General features: G+C 46.2%; 1 protein-coding gene across 2 annotated transcripts in view; it reads left to right on the top strand.

Annotated features, from left to right (window-relative positions):
- LOC144721264 (ephrin type-A receptor 4-like) overlaps window positions 1–18,390 on the top strand; it is a 76,625-nt gene that overhangs the window by 29,365 nt on the left and 28,870 nt on the right. For both annotated transcript variants that reach the window (XM_078598756.1, XM_078598755.1), the window contains exons 4-5: window positions 13,576–13,731; window positions 17,463–17,855. In XM_078598756.1, coding sequence (XP_078454882.1) covers window positions 13,576–13,731; window positions 17,463–17,855 — 549 coding nt within the window. The remainder of the gene's footprint in view (window positions 1–13,575; window positions 13,732–17,462; window positions 17,856–18,390) is intronic.

Genomic DNA, 18,390 nt, shown 5'->3' with positions numbered 1-18,390 from the left:
TGCCGGTGTTAATTATCAGCTAAATGGCTCGCAACGCAAGTGAACTTAGATCTCGCAGCATTATTGTGGCATTTGAACCTTATGGCGGCATCCCGGGGTCCTATAAACCCCGGCTCTCGTATAATCTGCGCTGCGACGTCATTTTATGTCTGTTGAAGGCGGACGATAATGCAATCTGTTCCTCTCGACGAGCTCTACACGATGCGCTAATCAACGTTTCAAAGTTTTGTTTATGACTACGGCAATTTTGGTAACGACGGGTGCTTGGTGAAGAACGAGAAGATACATTTCTGGTGGGTCGCGGCGTTTATGTGCGCGGTGGGACAGAGTCGCCAATTTTTTATTTATTAATTGCGATTTTTACTTCCGTTTATTCGGGACCCCGGGGTCCCGCCGTAATGTCCATTCGCTGCTGCTGCTGCGGCGTTGCCGCCTTCTGAATGGAGGTATTTATTGCCCAGACGGGCCCCCATTTATCATTCAGAATGTAATCAACAGCGCCACTCAGGGCAGTGCCCTCCGGCCGTTTTCGAAGCGAACGGTCAATCTGGATTGTGATGGTGCAATCATTTTGCGAGACATTCCGTCAAGTGCAAGCGTGCGTTACTGCGATATTTCCGAGGCCTATAACAGCGTTGCCGCCTTCTGTGCGAGCATAGTAAGGAGAGAGTCGCTGCCCTTTGATTTGTTTTCGATTGAGATATTGCTTCCCAGGGAAACCGTATATTTTGTCAACTCTTACCGTATTTTATAGATTGCAAGTATCTCAGGAAAGTAAGATGCACCCCCAAAACGTGTACCCGGTGTCAACAGAGTCATACAAATGTGGCCACACACACTCACGCACAATCCTCCATCCCCCTGCAACTCTCCCTTTAAGATTCAGGGTGATAAAGTGCATCTTATTATCTGGGGAATATGGTAGAAGCCAATTAGTACGATTTATTAAAACGTGTCAATTATGTATAAAAAATTTGTTCCCCTCACATATTAAATCATGAGCATTTCAACTTTAAATGGACCAAAAAATTGCTTCATCGATTCTCTTGTGAATTAACGCAGCGCTTTTACGCACAACACGCATGTACAGGCATATAATTATGCATGAACATATGTTTTGCCTAAATTATGTTTTTTTTCTTTCCTCACTTAAGAAAGTTTGTGCCTAAAATGCGTTCCTTTTTTTTGGAATTTAAATGCTATCAAATTTGCCATGGTTGGCAATAATTATTTAGAGGGGCGATGCCAAATCCCAATTGTTCTCACAGCTGCGGTTTTTGTAAATTCCAGGTCCCGTCTGATTACTGCACTTACATTGATTACCGCTTCATTATGCTACTCACACCAGAGAGGGCTCAGCCAGCCAGGCTAATTTAGTTTCACTGATGACAGCGTTCCATTTATTTATTTACCTACTTGCTCATCCGTAACCATTCGGCGGAAGCTCGCAGATGTGAGAGATAAACCCGAGCAGTCAGTCATGCTCGGTGCTCGATTGTTTGAAATTGTTTGCGTCTTTGTTTTTGCCATCACGTCGGGCGGGCTCGTGTTGTTTGGTTGCTTCCAGAAACTTCTCACAACTCTCCGGAGCAAACCTCCCGGGCAATAACCTTTAGCGAAACAAATATTCCGCTGAGAAGAGTGGCAGAAATCAACATGTTATGCTGTTGGAAAGGGGAGGGGCCGGGGCGAGGGGAGGGGCTGGGGGGGGGCAGCAGTTTAAACAAAACACAAATATGGACATGTCCTATTCAGTTCAGTGTTTCTTTATTGTTTGGGATAGATGCAGCCAGACGACTATAGGGCTTGACTTCTGTGACGTGCATACTTGTTGCGACCACAGTGCTCTGCTGCAGCGTTTCTCTATAACACAACGTGTCTGGACGTGGAACAGCGGGGACATTGTGGGTCCTTCCAAGTCATTTCATCTTCGGTAAAATAAAAAAAAGATCGTCTGTTACCCTACAGGGCTTGCCAAGGACATGAACATTGCAACATAAATTTTTTATTTTATTTTGTTAAACAGCGTGCATACGAACGTTAATAAATGAAACCATACCATCTAATGAAGCCAACTTCAATCTGTATGATTATGCCAATGTCAGCCTTTTAAAATATTAATTTTTTTTAGCTGCAACAATATTATAACTATTTTTAAAATGTACCACTGCGTACACTTAGGTTGAACTAAATGCCTTTTAGTTGATGGTCAGGGAAATGCGAGCACAACCAAATCTCAGATATGCGTCCAAAGCCTTCCCAAGAGTCATTAATGCAGCAGTAACATGTTGTATGAACGTACACCAAAGCAAAACTTTACGTAATATTAATATGGCTTACAGGTTGATTGGTTTCATTCACAGGGCAGGAGTCAGGCTTAAGTGCCGCATTGATTCAAGTTTAGTGCTAAACGCTTACACTTAAACGATCGTCATAATCCAGTGAAGAAAGTCATTCACCTCCCCTGCAGTGGGATTCTATGGCATATAGGACGCAGACTATAGTATTACCCGTATATAATGTCACTCAGAAGGCAATACGTTTAGCTAAACTTTAGATATGCTTTCCAAATTGCAGAAATGCTTTTCTTCGCATTTGTACAATGTCGTTTTATATCGCACCTCCGATTAACACGGTTGGCTATGTACGGTGCAAACTAAGTTCAACGTCCATATATACCCCTGCAATGTAATACACCACCTGGCACCAGCACACGGGGTGTTTTCATCGCTCCATCTTCCCCGTGCACCTTGCAAAAGCCTCACGATAGACGCATGGACAATCCAGGCATTGCTCAGACATGAGGAGGAGGCAAGGGACTTGCCTTGGCTTGACAAACTATGAAACAAAACATTTATTTTTATTTTACCAGTTAAGGCCCACTGGGCTATGTGGCTCTTTTTCTGATTCCACCTGGTCTCAAATGGTAGCTCAACGAAGTGGCTTGTCGTGTGTAAATGTATAGCAACCAAATACTCTTAGACGCATGTTTCTAAATGTGGAAGGAAAAACCGGAGGACCCGGAGAAAAATCCACGCGGCCACGGGGAGAACATGCAAACTCGAAGCTTTCAGCCGTCAGGGTCGGGATCGAACCCGCGACCGCCTGTATACCAGGCGCGGTAGTTAACATCTCGCCACCGTGTGACTTTAATCACGTTCATAGGCTGAGTACGTTGGCATGAAGCATGCCATTTGGCGGGAGGGATTTTACAGAATGCCGCGTGCCTCCACTGGAAGGTGCGAATACTGGCGAGTGGGACAGACAGCACACATTTGTCACTCGTAACCCCTCCCCCCTTCCAACTCCCCGTTGCGTGAGTGTGCAAACGACACATGAATGCACACTGGTGCGAGAAGTAAAACAAAAATGACATTTAACAACCTTGGGAAGTGGCAGCGATTGATAGTATTTGTCTTAGACGTTTATATATTTATAGCACCAAATTCAATATATTACAGATTTAGTGTAAAAAAAAAAGCGCAGATACGTAAAATGGATGCATTACCATGGAAATAGCATGAAAATAAGACTTTAGTAATAGCATGAAGATAAGACTTTACACAAAAAAGCTAACATTTCGGCCAAGCAGCTGAGATTAGACGCACTGAATGCCCATCACATTATTTGTTAAAATCCCTTTTACATCCATTGACGAAGCGTGAGCGCATCGACTAAAGCATCCGGAGGGCACCTGGGCCCCCCGCTAATCGCTGCTGGAATGAAATGTAAATGAGCGTGCCGGTGGGACGCCCGCCTTTTTAAGTTTTGCAGGCGTGTGGTGGCGCCGTCGCGAGGCGAGTGAGATGTGCTCCGTCATCCGCAGTGTTCCGTAAAAGAATCTCGAAGCACCTGTCCTCCGTAAAACCATCCCCCACGACCACCCACTGCCCCCGCCAAATGCTTCGCCACCCCCCTAAGAAAGAAAACATAAAACACAACAAAAATCAACATGCGTGAATGATATTGCGGCATACTCTGCTTTGGCACAGATTTGCATGTATGTATGTTCAACTTATTTCGCTCCGTACGTAGCCAACCATTTTAAAGTAAAGTGCATTTTTGCTTTATGCTATGTTGCAATGCTTTTGTTTTTGAGCCCGAGGCACTTACAAAGGCTCTTGAGAATCTTGAACATCTAAATTATGTTGCATTGCTAAGGCAACGATTTCTGTTGAACTGGTGCATCATGGAGGGAAATGTGGTGAGCCGTGCTGCGGAGATCCGCGGACTGCACTATGGATCAGTTGACCTGAGTTCGAATCTTGGCTATGGCTAACAACAGTGGAGATCGCTACACGAACTGATCTTGAATTGGACCCCTTCACCAACCCGCACTGACCAGTGTGGTGAAATATGGTCAAACTACCCCCACAACTGACATGGCATGTGGATTGGCAAAGGGCAGACCATTATTTCAATGTTTTTTTATATTATTGTATAAAAATGCATTTCAGAAAGATGAGTGGAAAGGTATATTCCAACATACCATATGGTAGATGTGAATTGTTTTTGTTAACATCCATTCTGTGTACATTAATATTTGGGGAAAGTCAGAAAAGATGTGTGCCCAGAATTGGTCCGACAATGGCAAATACATTTTTTAAAATAGACTGCCAGGAGAGATATACTGTACTTAGAGCGCACATATTTTATCCGTGAGATAATCCCTTTCACGCATCTTGGGTCGTAATCCAAGACGGTTGTTGACTGACGTGTCAAAAGTTTATGTCGCCCACTTCTCGGTCGTAGACATTCGTATCTAATCCTTGGAATTATAAACAAAGTAAAGCCAAGGACGTTTATTTCCACACCTCTGTAGCTCCTTTTATACGCTCCAAAAGCTGTCCATTGCCACCACATACTGTGCAGCGCTTTGAAATTACTTTTCACGATGACATTTAGTTACTCTGGAGATATTTTCGCCATTTAGTTGTTCACCCCAATTCCGATGGAGCCTGGACTCCTCCCCTTTCAGCTGTATGCCACATTTATAGGATCCGTACATGAGGTTTTACATTTTTTGTAGATTTTCCATGTCCTGTACACTGTGCATTTTTTGGTATTTTTGCCAAACGCATTATAATTTGTGCTGTGGGCACCATGAGGCGAATTATCCATTCAGAAGTCTTGCACAGCAGTGTGCCACGTGTGTTGGTACGACTGCAGAAAAAGTTTTTTTTTGACCTTGTATCCATCAAACAATAGGGGTCACACTTACCCACACACTCCCTACTGTGCGATTGTTTGATTGCATGCCTGTAAAACAATTTTTTTTAATTGGCCGAGCTGGAATTTTAACTAAATTGAGTGACAACCAAATGTATTGACGACTTTTATTCGTGCGGTCGCTGGTGACCAGCTTGAGACTATCAACTTGCTGCACTTGAGAACCCAACTTAATCGCGGGCGGCTGCACAGATTCGAACCGAGGACATTAGCAGTGATGGCTCATTGACCTTTTCTCTGAAACCACTTAGCCACCTCCAGGTTTTGCTTTTTCATATTTAGGGTCAGCAGTAGGAATAAGATCCAACAGCCTTCGTTTAAGAATCGCATGATTTCCCCATGACAAAATAATTTGAACAGCAAATTGATTGTTCTGACATAACTGCAACACAAATGCAAACGAGGAGAAACCAGGTGATTGTGGCTGAACTGGTGCGACCTGTGAAAACGTTCTCTTATTTTATGGGTCCTCTGACTGCTGCCAAATTTGGTCATAGAGAACACCTGGAATTATTCCAAGCAAAACCTCTGCTCTTTCTTAAACCCCTTTTGCCCCCCCCCTCACCTCTCCACTACACAAAAAAGAGCAACGCCCGGGCTATCTTCTCCATCCCATTAATGACGTCTCATTCTTTCACCCATCCACGGTCACACGATGGCCCGGCAGATTAAACGGTGACTTATTTCCATGTTATTTATCTACACCTAAATATCCTTAGTTATTTACCACCCCTCGTAAAAGAAGGAATGTTCTGCCTGGCGTCAGACAAGCTGTAGTCCAGCCTGGCGTCAGACAAGTTGTCGTCCAACCTTTGCACGGATGCCCACTCGAAGCCAACGTGTGAAGGCCGCCGACGCTGTAATCCCACTCCTCCTCCCTTCCCATGTCCAAGATTCTAACTTTAGCCTTTTTTTATGAATGCAGTTAAACCAACGGCAAGGGTACCACACGACGCTTATTCGGTGCGGTCAAGTGGACTAAGGGCTCTGGGAAACGCTCCGAAATCCCAATGCAAACATCTTAAACTCGGGCGGCAACGTTTAACCCTGGCATCTAAGCCGGCAACATTTTGGCCTCGCTCAAGTATGGCTCCATTGCATGCCGCTCGCATGAGGTCAGAGCTTTGGCAGAATTGAGAGGCGACGGGGACTTTCCCAGCTAGGAATGCCCTTGAAATAATTTTCAGCGGTAAGTGCATATTTGGCTAAATAATAAATTAAATGTAAATAATGGTGTAACATTTTTCCCCCCTTAAATTGCTTTTCCAGATCCACAGACGTTGCGCAGCAGATCGCTGATTGTTGCATGTTCAAACAAATCCTCTTTCTTTTTTAAGTACTGCGAAAGAAATCACATGCATTATTTTATGTGACCAGTGTAAGTTATTGCTTTTTAAATAATTGAAAGGTCCCTCCCCTGGATATAATCGTTGGCAGGCCAACACTTTCGTAGTGATCCATCACTTGAGGAGTCCAGTTACATGTCAGTATTGAAAAATAAAATAACAAAACACAGAAACGAATATCAGGATAACAGACTCAAACAAATGTGCATGGCTATTATTTGAGTAATTTTTAAACGGCATATTTCAAATGTGCTTTGTGGTTGTAATGCTTGCGGCCACTTAGAAAAACAGCACGAAGGATGACGCATCCTTTGCTTGTCACTCTCAGTATACAAATGGAACAGAGGCAGATGTGGTGGCTGACAGATGATATAGGCAAGGCTTGAAAAGATGTGTGTGTGTGTGTGTCGGTGGGGAGACATGGCAAAGTGGTTAGCTCACGTCACTATGAAATCATCGAGCTGTATTACAATTCCTGACCATGTACAATATCAGGTGGCCAGTGGTATCAGTACCTGTTCTGAGCATCCGCTGGGTCGCCTCAGACATAAATGTGTACTTAGTCGAGTATGTAAACATCACCACTTTGGAGATAAAGGTGGCAAGCCTTGATACTGGCCACACCATCCCCTTCTATGCCGTGCCAGCCTTAATAGTTGCTCACCAATGGGACTTGGCCCAACGGTCCATTTGTCTACCCGGGGAACTGTGTCCTTGTGTTGGGAGCATTGCATGCTGGTTAGCTCCCTGGACTCTGGAGTTCCTGATCTTTTCCTGGGCTGTGCCTTGGTGTGACAGAGTGTGGTGTGTAAGAATAATCAGGAAGACAAAGGCGGTCTCGTGTGTTGATGGTCACACTTCTTGCATGCTCAGCCAGTCCTTAAAAGGTGCTCGCTAACAGCACGTGGCTCGTAAGGGGATCAATTAGCACGGTTGGCGATGTACGGTGTGGAAGAAATTCAATGTGGTTTGCATACTGTGATGTACTATGACCCCAGTGACCTGTTTCGAATCCTAGAATTCTACACAGGGAATTGATAACTCATCCTAAAAGTGGTGCTGAAACCAATGTGCCTACATCAGCACTGGGGTGGCGAAAGTGGCTTGGAGTAATGCTTACCATGTCAGTCTTAATAGGTGCTCGATAACAAAATGAATTGCGTACATCTTAACAGTGGATACTGTATTTGTTCCAAATGTTCTTGTTATTATTTTAATATGAGAATGCATGAGCAATGTTGTGTGTGTGTGTGTTTGTGGAGCGGTAGTGTAGCGGTTCGCGCGCTGGGCTATGAACCTGGCGACACAGGTTCGATTCCCGCTCACAGCTAACATCAGTGACAATTATCTGAACCGGTCCCGGGCCTCCCCTAGGTCGACTCAGCCTCAAATTAGTACCTGGTGCGGTGTGTAAACATGGCCACTAGGGAGACAAAGGCGGACGGGCGTGGTGCTGGCCACCCACCCCCTCGTGTACCGTTCTGGCCTTCATAGGTTAAGGCTTCAAATCTAGAATATATGGGGGATCTTTGTGTGTTTGTGTAACACTGTTGACCCTAGGTTGACCTTGCCTCAAACGAGTACCTGGTGCGGTGTGTCGTAAAGTGGCCAGTACCAGCCTGGCGTGGCGCTGGCCACCCACCCCCACGTGGGCTGTTCCGGCCTTCATCGGTGCTCGCTAACTGCACTTGCCCCAACAGTCTGTTCAGGCTATAAAGGGGATATTTGTCTTTGTTTCACATCGTGAGTGAGTATATGTGATAACGCAAGGTATGCATGTGTGGTCGGGCCTGTCCCACCCCTTGGTGACTGCAGGAAGTGAAGGAAACACTAAAGCACCGTGTTGTTTTGTTTAAAAAATATTTTGCCTAGCAACAATGCACATGATACATCCTAGCCATGTGTTTCCGCCTCGCCAAGTGACTCAGAGAGTGTCACGTCGAAAGCATACAAGTGGAAGGCAAGCAAGTTCTTTGATAAAGAGTTTTTTATGACAAAGTAGCCTTGCGATGTGAAATTCCGGTAATGCTGTAAAAAATGTACCCACAAGTGGACAGTTCCTGAAGGATGGTGTAAATATCTATCTCGCTCAAGGTACTGATTTCGTGTTGTGCTGTTTCCCCTTTGATATGCGATCATCTGTACACAGTGTGGGTTTTATATCATGGTGGGAGTTCTTACTGCCGCACGCTACTGTATAAAGTGAAAGCCCATCGTTGTGCTGAGCCTGGAAGATAACGCGAGTGTCAATTGACCGACGTGTGAGTGGTGACGATTGAATTTCACAAGACTGAGGTGCCGGTGGGAAATAAGCATTTGTATCGAAATTTGGGCAAAAAACACTCGGCCCCAGAAACGTTGAGCTATGCGTGCCGATCATCGCACTGCTCTGTTCAAGAGGAGCGCAAATTTCCAATGCGTGGCACCTCGAGGCCATTTCGTCAGTAAGCGCTGGGACGAGGCAGCAGCTATTCTCTGGGACTTCACAGCTCAAATATCAATTAGTTCCGTGGGGGGCAAACGCAGAGTGCTCGCACACACACACACGCACGCGAGAGCAGTCTTGGAGAGAGACTGCCTCGTGGAAGCGTCGTGAAGATGGACTCCTGGCAACCGCCAAAAATGGGTCTGCGTGTGGTCACAGCTAGAAAATAGTTTGTGGTAAATGAGTGTGCACAACACACACACGGGCAGCAATGCCTTATCTATTGAGGAATGTAATGCCTCACGGGAAGAGCATGGACGGGTGTGAGGCTGTGGTGAGTTGGTAGCAGAGGGAGACTGCGAGTGGCAAGCCATTGACAACCACCACATCGACAACGCAGATCTCCCAGCGTCCTTACGGCACTCACAACGTCTCCCCTTAAACTTACTTCTCTGACGTTATAAAGAACACGTAAAACAATGCTTTGTATATATAGCCAGTAGCATAATGTATGCCACTATATTAAGATAGATATAAAGTATTTGTGTTGAGATCAGAGCTTTTATTGCCATGGTAAATATTCTGGTGGGTAAATGGGCAACAGAATGTTAGAAATTCAATGCATTTGTTAACGAACAGCTTTCTGCAATAAATTAGTTATTGTAAAGTCACGTAGAAGGGAAATAATAAAATAATAAAAATTTAAAATACTTTATTTTACTTTATTATTTCCCTACGTGACTTTACCGAAAGAACCAAGAAGATGAATCCCTGCAGTCACGAAAGCTTTAAATCGAAATTTAGTTATTGTAGTTGCATAGCTTTCAATTGAGGAATAATTATAAAGTAAACATTGTGTAGTTAAAAGGTATATAACATAAATCGCTGGAGAAAGCGTTCAGGGTTTTTTTTTGCAAAAAAAGTTATTTGTGCAACACGGATCACGATGGTGGTGATTATTAAGGCAGCAGATATAGCTACTCCAGGCAGCAATAGATGCCGACCACTCACTTGTTTTCTATGATTAGAATTGTAATTACGATTGCCCTGGTGAGAGTTTTTTAGAACCCACTTAAAGGCCTTCATGAATTCTTCACTTTTCCTCAGACGTAACACGATACGTGAAGATTTAGATCGAGTAATAAAAAATATATACCTGCAGTATTTGCACGCATTTCAGTTTCGGAATACGAAACAGTGAAAAAAACACGTACTGTCATCACCATCCGCTGATCCCACAGGTGCTTTATAATAACACCACGCTGAGGTCCCGATAGTAATTTCTGCCTAAAAAAAATAAATGATAAAATCAAACCGTGGCATCTGCGTTTGGATGAACGGAGCCATAAAAGTCTCCGTGTAAAAGTCCCCGAGCCGTTGTCGTAACTCGCTTTCAGTCCTTCGAGTGGCTGACTCGGATTCCATTCCGTGTACGTGGTGGGCCTGCAAGCCTCCACCTACCTGCAATTAGCCTGTGGTTTTTTGCTTGGCCAGACATTTTTTTTCCCCCTCGCTTATTTTTTATTTCTTTCGCTGTGCAAAGGCGTACCAATAAAGGACCCTTTGGCAGACACCATTCCAAACGCAGCATGCAGTTCTCCACACCTGACACTCTCTCCCCACCCGCGACAATTTACGTGTCCCAGCATGTCGAACGTTATTCTCCTCTTGATATACTTTTATTTTACTTCTCGAAGCGTTATGTTATATAAGCCTGCGATAACATACGCCCGACCATATAGTGCACATTGTACGAGCATGTAATATATACTGTAAAAGCAATACAATACATTTAATTTTCGATTTAAAGCTTTCGTGACTGCAGGGATTCATATTCTTGGCTCTTTCGGTAAAGTCACGTAGAAGGGAAATCATAAAAATATAAAAAAAAAACAACTTAATAATTTTATTTTATTATGTTTTATTTGTATTATTTTATTATTTCCCTTCTACATGACTTTACCGAAAGAACCAAGAATATGAATACATTTAATTTTAAAGGTGTGACTTGAAACATAAATGTGGTAGCAATAAAGTTAACAACCCTACCATTGGAAATAAAGCTTTTTTTATTTTAGACAAGCGCGGTGAAATTAATTTTGAGAATAACTCGTCTCTCTCCATGTTCAAGCAAATGCCACTTGCATCTTGCAGCGGCAGCAGCACAAAGAGGATGTCCCAATCTGACTGCCTCATCCGTTGCTTTTGTTTGGTTTTTCCATTCGGGAACTCCTGAAGCGACAGCGTTTGCACGTTCCGTGCACGCTTTCTCATCAACATTCTTGGGGTTCCCCCCCCATCTTCCCTGGCGGAGGGTTATTGTCTTTCCAAATTCAGAAATTCTCAATTTCTCATAGACCTGGCCGCACCCTGCCTAAGTTGGATGGCAGGATCAATGTGCAGCAACCTCTGGAAACGGAAAGCTCGTTCGGCTTCCCTGCACCTGTGTTCTTTGCCGCTGCAGAAATGAGCGTGGCTGACTTTCTCCGCCCCCCCCCTCACTCACCTCCCCTCACCTCCACATCTTCCACCGTGCCTAATGGTGTTTCAAATCGGCTGCCTGCACAAACTCTGTTGTACACGAGAAATGTGATGTGCTATGGACAGTATACAGCATTCAGTGTTTCTCTCCCCTATCGAGCAGTGCCAAGGTCTGCTGGCAAAGCCTATGGCTTGAAAGACACAAAATGAGGCATCCCAACTGAACAAGTCTTTATTACATGGCTCAGCAAGCAGTCTTAAAGGAGCTGACATTTATTAAACCATCACTTTGTAGCACTTTGTGCCAAGCCAATTATGCTTCTTGTTTGAGAAAAATAATATAGCAGAGCACGAGGAAATACAGGAAAAAGGTCAAAACAATGTAGCCTTCACCGTGTGTGGTACATAAGGTATGACCCATATATGGATACAATTAATTGCACATTTAAATGGTGATTTCGGCTCGATATTTAATTTGTTGTGTTACTGTTTTCTGAGCTAACTAAACTAAGCTCCGAGCCACTCTCTTCTGCATGGTGGTCCTCAGGCAATGTAATAAAACATTCATTATCGTAGGGACCGTATTTTAATTATTTGTTAAAGAGCTGACTGCTCTAATTATTAGGGTATACGCTGACCGTTGTGAACATTGTACTATTTAGTGATTGTGATTCTCTATATGAATGTACATTACTCAGAATTATAGTGGGAAACCAGAAATGTACAGGGTGCCCAGGAAGATATCATTCCTTCATTATAGGATTATAATTAGGCAGCAGTTTGAGCAAGGTCGATAAACCCTCGGTGGGATGAAGATGTGATCTTATGAAGCTCATCTCTCTAAATCCGCTACTGGCGACACACGTTGTGATGAGAATTAAGAGGGCACCCGGGTGTTGGCAACATCTAAGGTGGGGATTGTTTCAATGGCTTCTGTTATTTGCTGTTGAAACACCACCCGCTCAAACGTTCAGGCATTGCAAAGACTATTTTGCCAACCTTTCAATCACACAGTTAAAGCTGCTAAATATAATTATTGAACAATGACTGCTTGTGTTGCAGTTATTGCAAACATGATGCCTTGTATAAAGGTGTCAGTGTTGTACCAGTTTAAATGGTAAAAACCTACTACTATATTTTGCCACTGGTAAAGGAGGTCTCATAGTGGAAATGCTTACCCCGAGCTCTCAATACTCTGATAGTGCGCTGTTTTTGAGTTGTACGCCTTTTGGCGTCATCTGGTCCAACACCAATGGAGACTAGGCTCTAAGAAAAGCTGTCTCGGATGTGGACCAATCAACTCCAAGGACAGTGCATATCATTACCATTATCAGAGTTGTTTCTTTTTGTTTGCATTTTGACTGCTTGTGTTGCGGTTATTGCAAACATGATGCCTTGTATAAAGGTGTCAGTTTTGTACCAGTTTAAAGGGTAAAAACCTACTACAATGAATGATACCGTTTATGGTGGATGCTGCCATGGTGTTTTACGATTAGCAACGCTGGCCCTCCAGTGGCCGCCGTTGTGATTCTCTCTCATCGCACGGACATTGAAACAATGGTGCGGGTCTCTTAAATCCCGCGCGCCTGTGTCCACGCAGTGGTACAAATGGGTTTGCCGCAGATAGTCGAATGGCAGGTCGTGTGTGGTGGGGAAAAACGAAAATATTTGATTTATTATTTTACCATGTAAGGCCCACTGTGCGATGTAGCTCTTTCTCAGAAGTGGGTATGGCCACAACTGATAGCTCAACGAAGTGGCTTATCACGTGGAAATTGTGTAGCAGCCAAAGACTCTAAACGCACGTTTCTAAATGTGGAGTGAAACACCGGGGGATCTGGAGAAAAATGTACGCGACCACGGGGAGAACATGCAAACTCGGGATCGAACCCACGACCTCCTGGATATAGCGGACGAGGTAGCTAACATCTTGCCAAGACAACTGGCCGGCAAGAACGAGGAGACCAATTACCCTTGAGTGGTGCCTTCTAGCTTTGGCTTTAGCGGAGGCCCTTCAGCCAGCAGTGCCGTGAGCGGCGCTCTGCTGTTACCTTCACATTATGTAACGAAATTTTTCTTTCTCACCTTGCCCAGAATGCGGCACGGGCTACTTCAAGGTGTCGGCGGGCGAGGAAAACTGCACGCCGTGTCCCGACCACAGCTACACGACGAGCGAGACGTCCACGGAGTGCGTCTGCGAGAGCGACTTCTACCGCGCCGAGGGCGACGGCCCCGCGTCCCCCTGCACACGTACGTGAGCTCCGAGTCGTGCCGCGTGTTGTTGGGCGCGGTGTCCGACGTTTCGCGCCGCTTCCCTCCTGCACGCGTACATGAGCCCCGAGGAGAGCCCCCCCACGGCCCTGCCGCTCGCTTCCCGAGTCGTTGCCGCGTGTTGTTGGGCGCGATGTCCAACGTTTCGCCCCGGGTGCTGGGAGCGTCTTCAGAAAGTGACCGACGTTCAAGTCGGTGCGGTTCAGTTCCTGGAGAAGTTCCCAGCGTGCGGGGTGAAAGGTCAGACGTTACGCCGCCGCCGCCGCCGACCGAAACGTGTGGACGTTGTGCCGAACAACACGCGGTACAACCCACGAAGAAAAAACGCGTGAGCGCCGTACGGCACCACCGCGGTAACCTACGCAGCGGTCAAGCCGCCCCCCCCCCGCCGCCGCCGCACCAGCCGTAGCCCGGGGCCAGCGTCCCCTCGGTAGGGCCAGTGGCGGCGGCGTTTAAAGCGGCCGCACGCGCCGCGCAATACGACACCATCACCTCCTCCTCCTCCCCCTTCCGACTCGGCTCCCGAGCCCCGTGGGTCAAAATGTGCCGCACGGCGATGGGCTTGCCGTCACCCAAACCGCGGCTCTCAGAAGCTACAGCTGCCCCGGGAGGGGGGTGATGAATGATGCATTTGTGTTTCCACCGGCTTCGCACTCGCGCCAAGCTGTGAAGGTGAACGTGGGGTGACGGTGTGTGCAACGTGCCAGTCTTAAGAGGGTCGCAGTGCTGCAGGTTTCACGGACGACTCGTTAGCAGGTGAAACATGTATGGGCTCAATTAAGGGTTCGATCAACTAAATTGAGAGCACAGTTGAAATAAAAAAACACTTAGGATGTTAAGGTTTAAAGTGACAAGTAAGAGCAGGCAGATCGTTGATGCGAGCAGGATTTAGCAACTGGATGTAAAACTGGCCTAAAGGCTTTAAAGTACCGCAATACGTAATGAATGTTTAATCGGCGTGCAACAAAAAGAGATGCTTACAAACATCATCCTGTTTCAAAGCCTATTGATTGCTCATTAGATTGCACCTGTAGTCACCGTTCGTTGAGTCTCGCTCACTCATTGCTGCCTTCCAGATGCCAAGTAACCAGGCAAGCAAGCAATCACAAACAACTACGTACAGTTCTGTGAGAAGGTTCGAAATTGCCCAATTCTGAATAGAAAAAAAATGTGAGGATATAGGTACGGCTCATTGTTTATCATAAAATACAGTTTTGATGCACCAAGCTGAAAGCAAAGCAATCTCAGAGTTTCAGTGCAAGTTAAATTAACCTCATATGCCACCAAAAGCATTCTTTAAAGCGGTTGCATGCGCAGTGTGTATACACAGCAGTGTGCAAACGAGCTTGAGTAAATCGTTGGAGTGTTGGTGTTGAAAGAAACCAGTGGACTTGTTGATGGGCAAATTACAATAAATTTTACAAACACGTGTTTTTGACTAAAAGCGTGGGGAGGGGCAGAACCCATAACTCAAAGCCTGCAAAGCTGTTTTTCCCCCCTTCAAACAATGTCATTACTGCAGCACACTGAGCAGGCATGAGCAGCGCACAAGCCAGGAGAAGTGCGCTTTAGCCACACGTAATTTAACACCGCTGCTGGATTTATGCAGGAATCCCCAGCGCTTGACCCCAAATCTATCACGTTTCTGAAATAATTTGTGTTTCTCATTAAATATTCAGCGCGGTGCCAACAGGGCACAAGCCAACGTCTGCACCCTCCACGCAACAACAAAAAACCTGCTAATTGAGTCGGCTCCCCGCCACCCCTCAATCAAATCCAAGGCAGGGCTCAGCCGCTGTGGATTTTTAACCTTGGTAGACCCCGAATGGCTTTTTATATCTGGATGGCATTACCTCCCCTCCCCTCTTCCTTCCATCTTTTTGCATTTGTTTCAAAACGGTTCGTCGCGCAAATTCCCGAATTAATTGCCGAATTCTAGCTGACGGAGCAGGCGGGATTTTCTGGTCAAGGGTTTCCAACTGGGAAAACAAAAAACCCCACCGCACCGGGGGCAATAAATATCACGCTGTTTCCACACACGGCCACAAAGCCCGAGGTTGTAGGGGGGGTTGCTGCGGCCCATGCAGGTGTAAATGCGATTACGTTTCTGTTTCGCAGCGGTCCGCTTACGTAATCCATAGCAGACTTGTGTAGCACACTGCGTCACGACTCCGTTGCCCGCTTGTCTTTGAGTGTTGTACGACGTTGTCTCTTTGCAAGTGATCAGTTTCAGCGTCGTTCATGATTCTCGACGGAAATTGCATCCAACGCTCAAATTAGATAATACATTTTGGGGGGCGGCGGGGGGGGTATTGATACATTTTCCACATTTTTGACTCGGTACAATGCGACTGTGTAAATATCTGCCGAGCCGTGACCCGATTTACAGTTCCTCTGACAGTTTTGGAACTTTTAAATCCTTTTCTAATCTGGCAGACACAGTCCCAGGCTACATGCAACGCCCACTGTGGATTGCTTCACCTTGTTGGGTGGATCTGCACATTGGAGAGCACGTGTCAGCCTGCCTGTAAATCAAGTCAGAGCAGTTTGTACATTTTTAGGCTCAATATATGGCAATACCAAGGTATACCAAGGTATTGCCTCTGAAGGAAAGGCGATATCCGTGACATTGACAGGAGGAACATTTCTGTCCTGTATTACCAGTATCACAGTCTGGTATTACAGTGCCTGTATTGCACAGCATGAAGGTGTTTGCTTAACTAAAGTATATTATGTTGAAATACCTATTCATATTCTTAGTTCTATCGGTAAAGTCACATAGATAGAATAACAAATGAAAAAACCCCACGACTTTTATTTTTATTTATTTTCTATCTACGTGACTTTACCGAAAGAACCAAGAATATGAATTCCTGCAGTCACGAAAGTTTTAAGTCAAAATTCAAATAACTCTTTGCAGTTGTCCTTGGAAGGACAGACTCTTGCCATGGGAATGTGTAATTTTCACTGGCCTAAGGCTACACTAGGACAACTTTAGAACAATATCCGCCAGAAGTTGTCACAGGAAATTAATTTACTCTGAGTGAATTCTGCAACTTGGTACGGCAATGCCATCGAGCGATGGAGTTCCATCTTGTTTGTTGATAATCGTGTTTGGAGAACAGTCATTGGTCTGTGGAACACACAACCTTCGAGGGTCACGTGACCTATTTCTTTGATCTCATTGGAAGTTGCTATTACATATTTGTCAAAGGGCAACTATTGTCGTTTTTTTTACAATTTGCTTCTGAAGATTTTGGGCCACATACCAACATCTTCATATGGCTGAGAGGCGCAGGTCACACATGAGCAGGTCACGTGAGGTGATCGTGCAGCCGGTTCGCTGGTGAGGTGTTGAATAAAAAAAAAATCTGCGGCAGCGCTCCTGGAGTACTCGTATGTGGCTCTGCTGCCAGAGGCGACTGCCCCGAGTCATTCCTGCTTCCGCGGATTTTGCCCCTTTCATGTAAAGTTCTATTGAGAAGTTAAGATATTGCTACGTCGCTATCGAGCCACACTTCTAACTGCCCGGGAGCCCGCATGTGACCCACGGGTCGTGGTTCGGCCACCTCATTGTCTTAGTGAATCGTGGCCTTCCGGGTCAACAGTGGAGAACAGCATCTCGCTTTCCTTATCTGTCAGTGGAGGGGCCTCCGACTTGACTTCGACTTGGAAAATTTTTATCGCCTTCCTTGTACGACCGCCTTCAGGCCCCCCGTCGGCGGCGCGCAACGTGATCTCGAGCGTGAACGAGACGTCGGTGATCCTGGAGTGGAGCCCTCCCCTGGACAGTGGGGGCCGCGGCGACGTGAGCTACCGCCTCGTGTGCCAGACGTGCGGCGGGGGCAGGGACGCCGCCGCCGCGACGGCGTCAACGACGACGACGACGACGACAGGGGCGGCTGCGTCGCCGTGCGCTCCGTGCGGGGACAGCGTGCGCTTCCTGCCGCGGCGCGAGGGCCTCGCGGTGCCCGGCGTCACCATCGCGCACCTGCTGGCGCACACCAACTACACCTTCCGCATCGAGGCGCTCAACGGGGTCTCGCGGCTCAGCCCCGCGCCGCCCAAGACCGTGTCCGTGTCGCTCACCACCAACCAGGCCGGTGAGGATCACCGCGTCTGTGCCGTGATAGGCAGCAGCGGTGGCCAACCAGCCCACAGAGGCCACCCCACTCGGCACTCGCTTGCGTAATTGATCCCGGGTTGTTATTGGAGAAAGAGCGCGGGTTAACTGTGAAGTGGATCCTAAACAGTGGGGTGGATATGAAGTGTATAGGTGGTGCAATTGCACCGTGGCCCACAGGCAGGAGGGGCCTGGGCACCGGGCTACATGCAAAGAGCACGGGGAATATTGATCAGGGAACCCCACCGGCCCCACCCACATTAATTCCCTGCACCGGGCCCATGCCAACCACACAATGCCGCTAAGCCTCAAGCCTCTGTTATACATTTCGCGTGACCTCTGAGTCACTGTGCACACCGACTTTACGAGTCCATTAGATATTTTAAGGCTGCCACTGAAAGTGTTTTACAGCAGGCTTTTAAATTAAGCATTTATTTGATGTTGAGTGTATTTTAATAGAATACTGCTCATATGTCATTTCAAAACTTTTCCTATGGCAACTTGCAATTGCCTAG

The sequence above is a fragment of the Lampetra planeri genome, chromosome 11, assembly GCF_965212315.1.
Source record: "Lampetra planeri chromosome 11, kcLamPlan1.2.h2, whole genome shotgun sequence".
NCBI classification, from domain to species: Eukaryota; Metazoa; Chordata; class Hyperoartia; order Petromyzontiformes; family Petromyzontidae; genus Lampetra; species Lampetra planeri.
The sequence above is the reverse complement of the archived record's forward strand: the minus strand, read 5'-3'. Positions and strand labels throughout refer to the sequence as shown.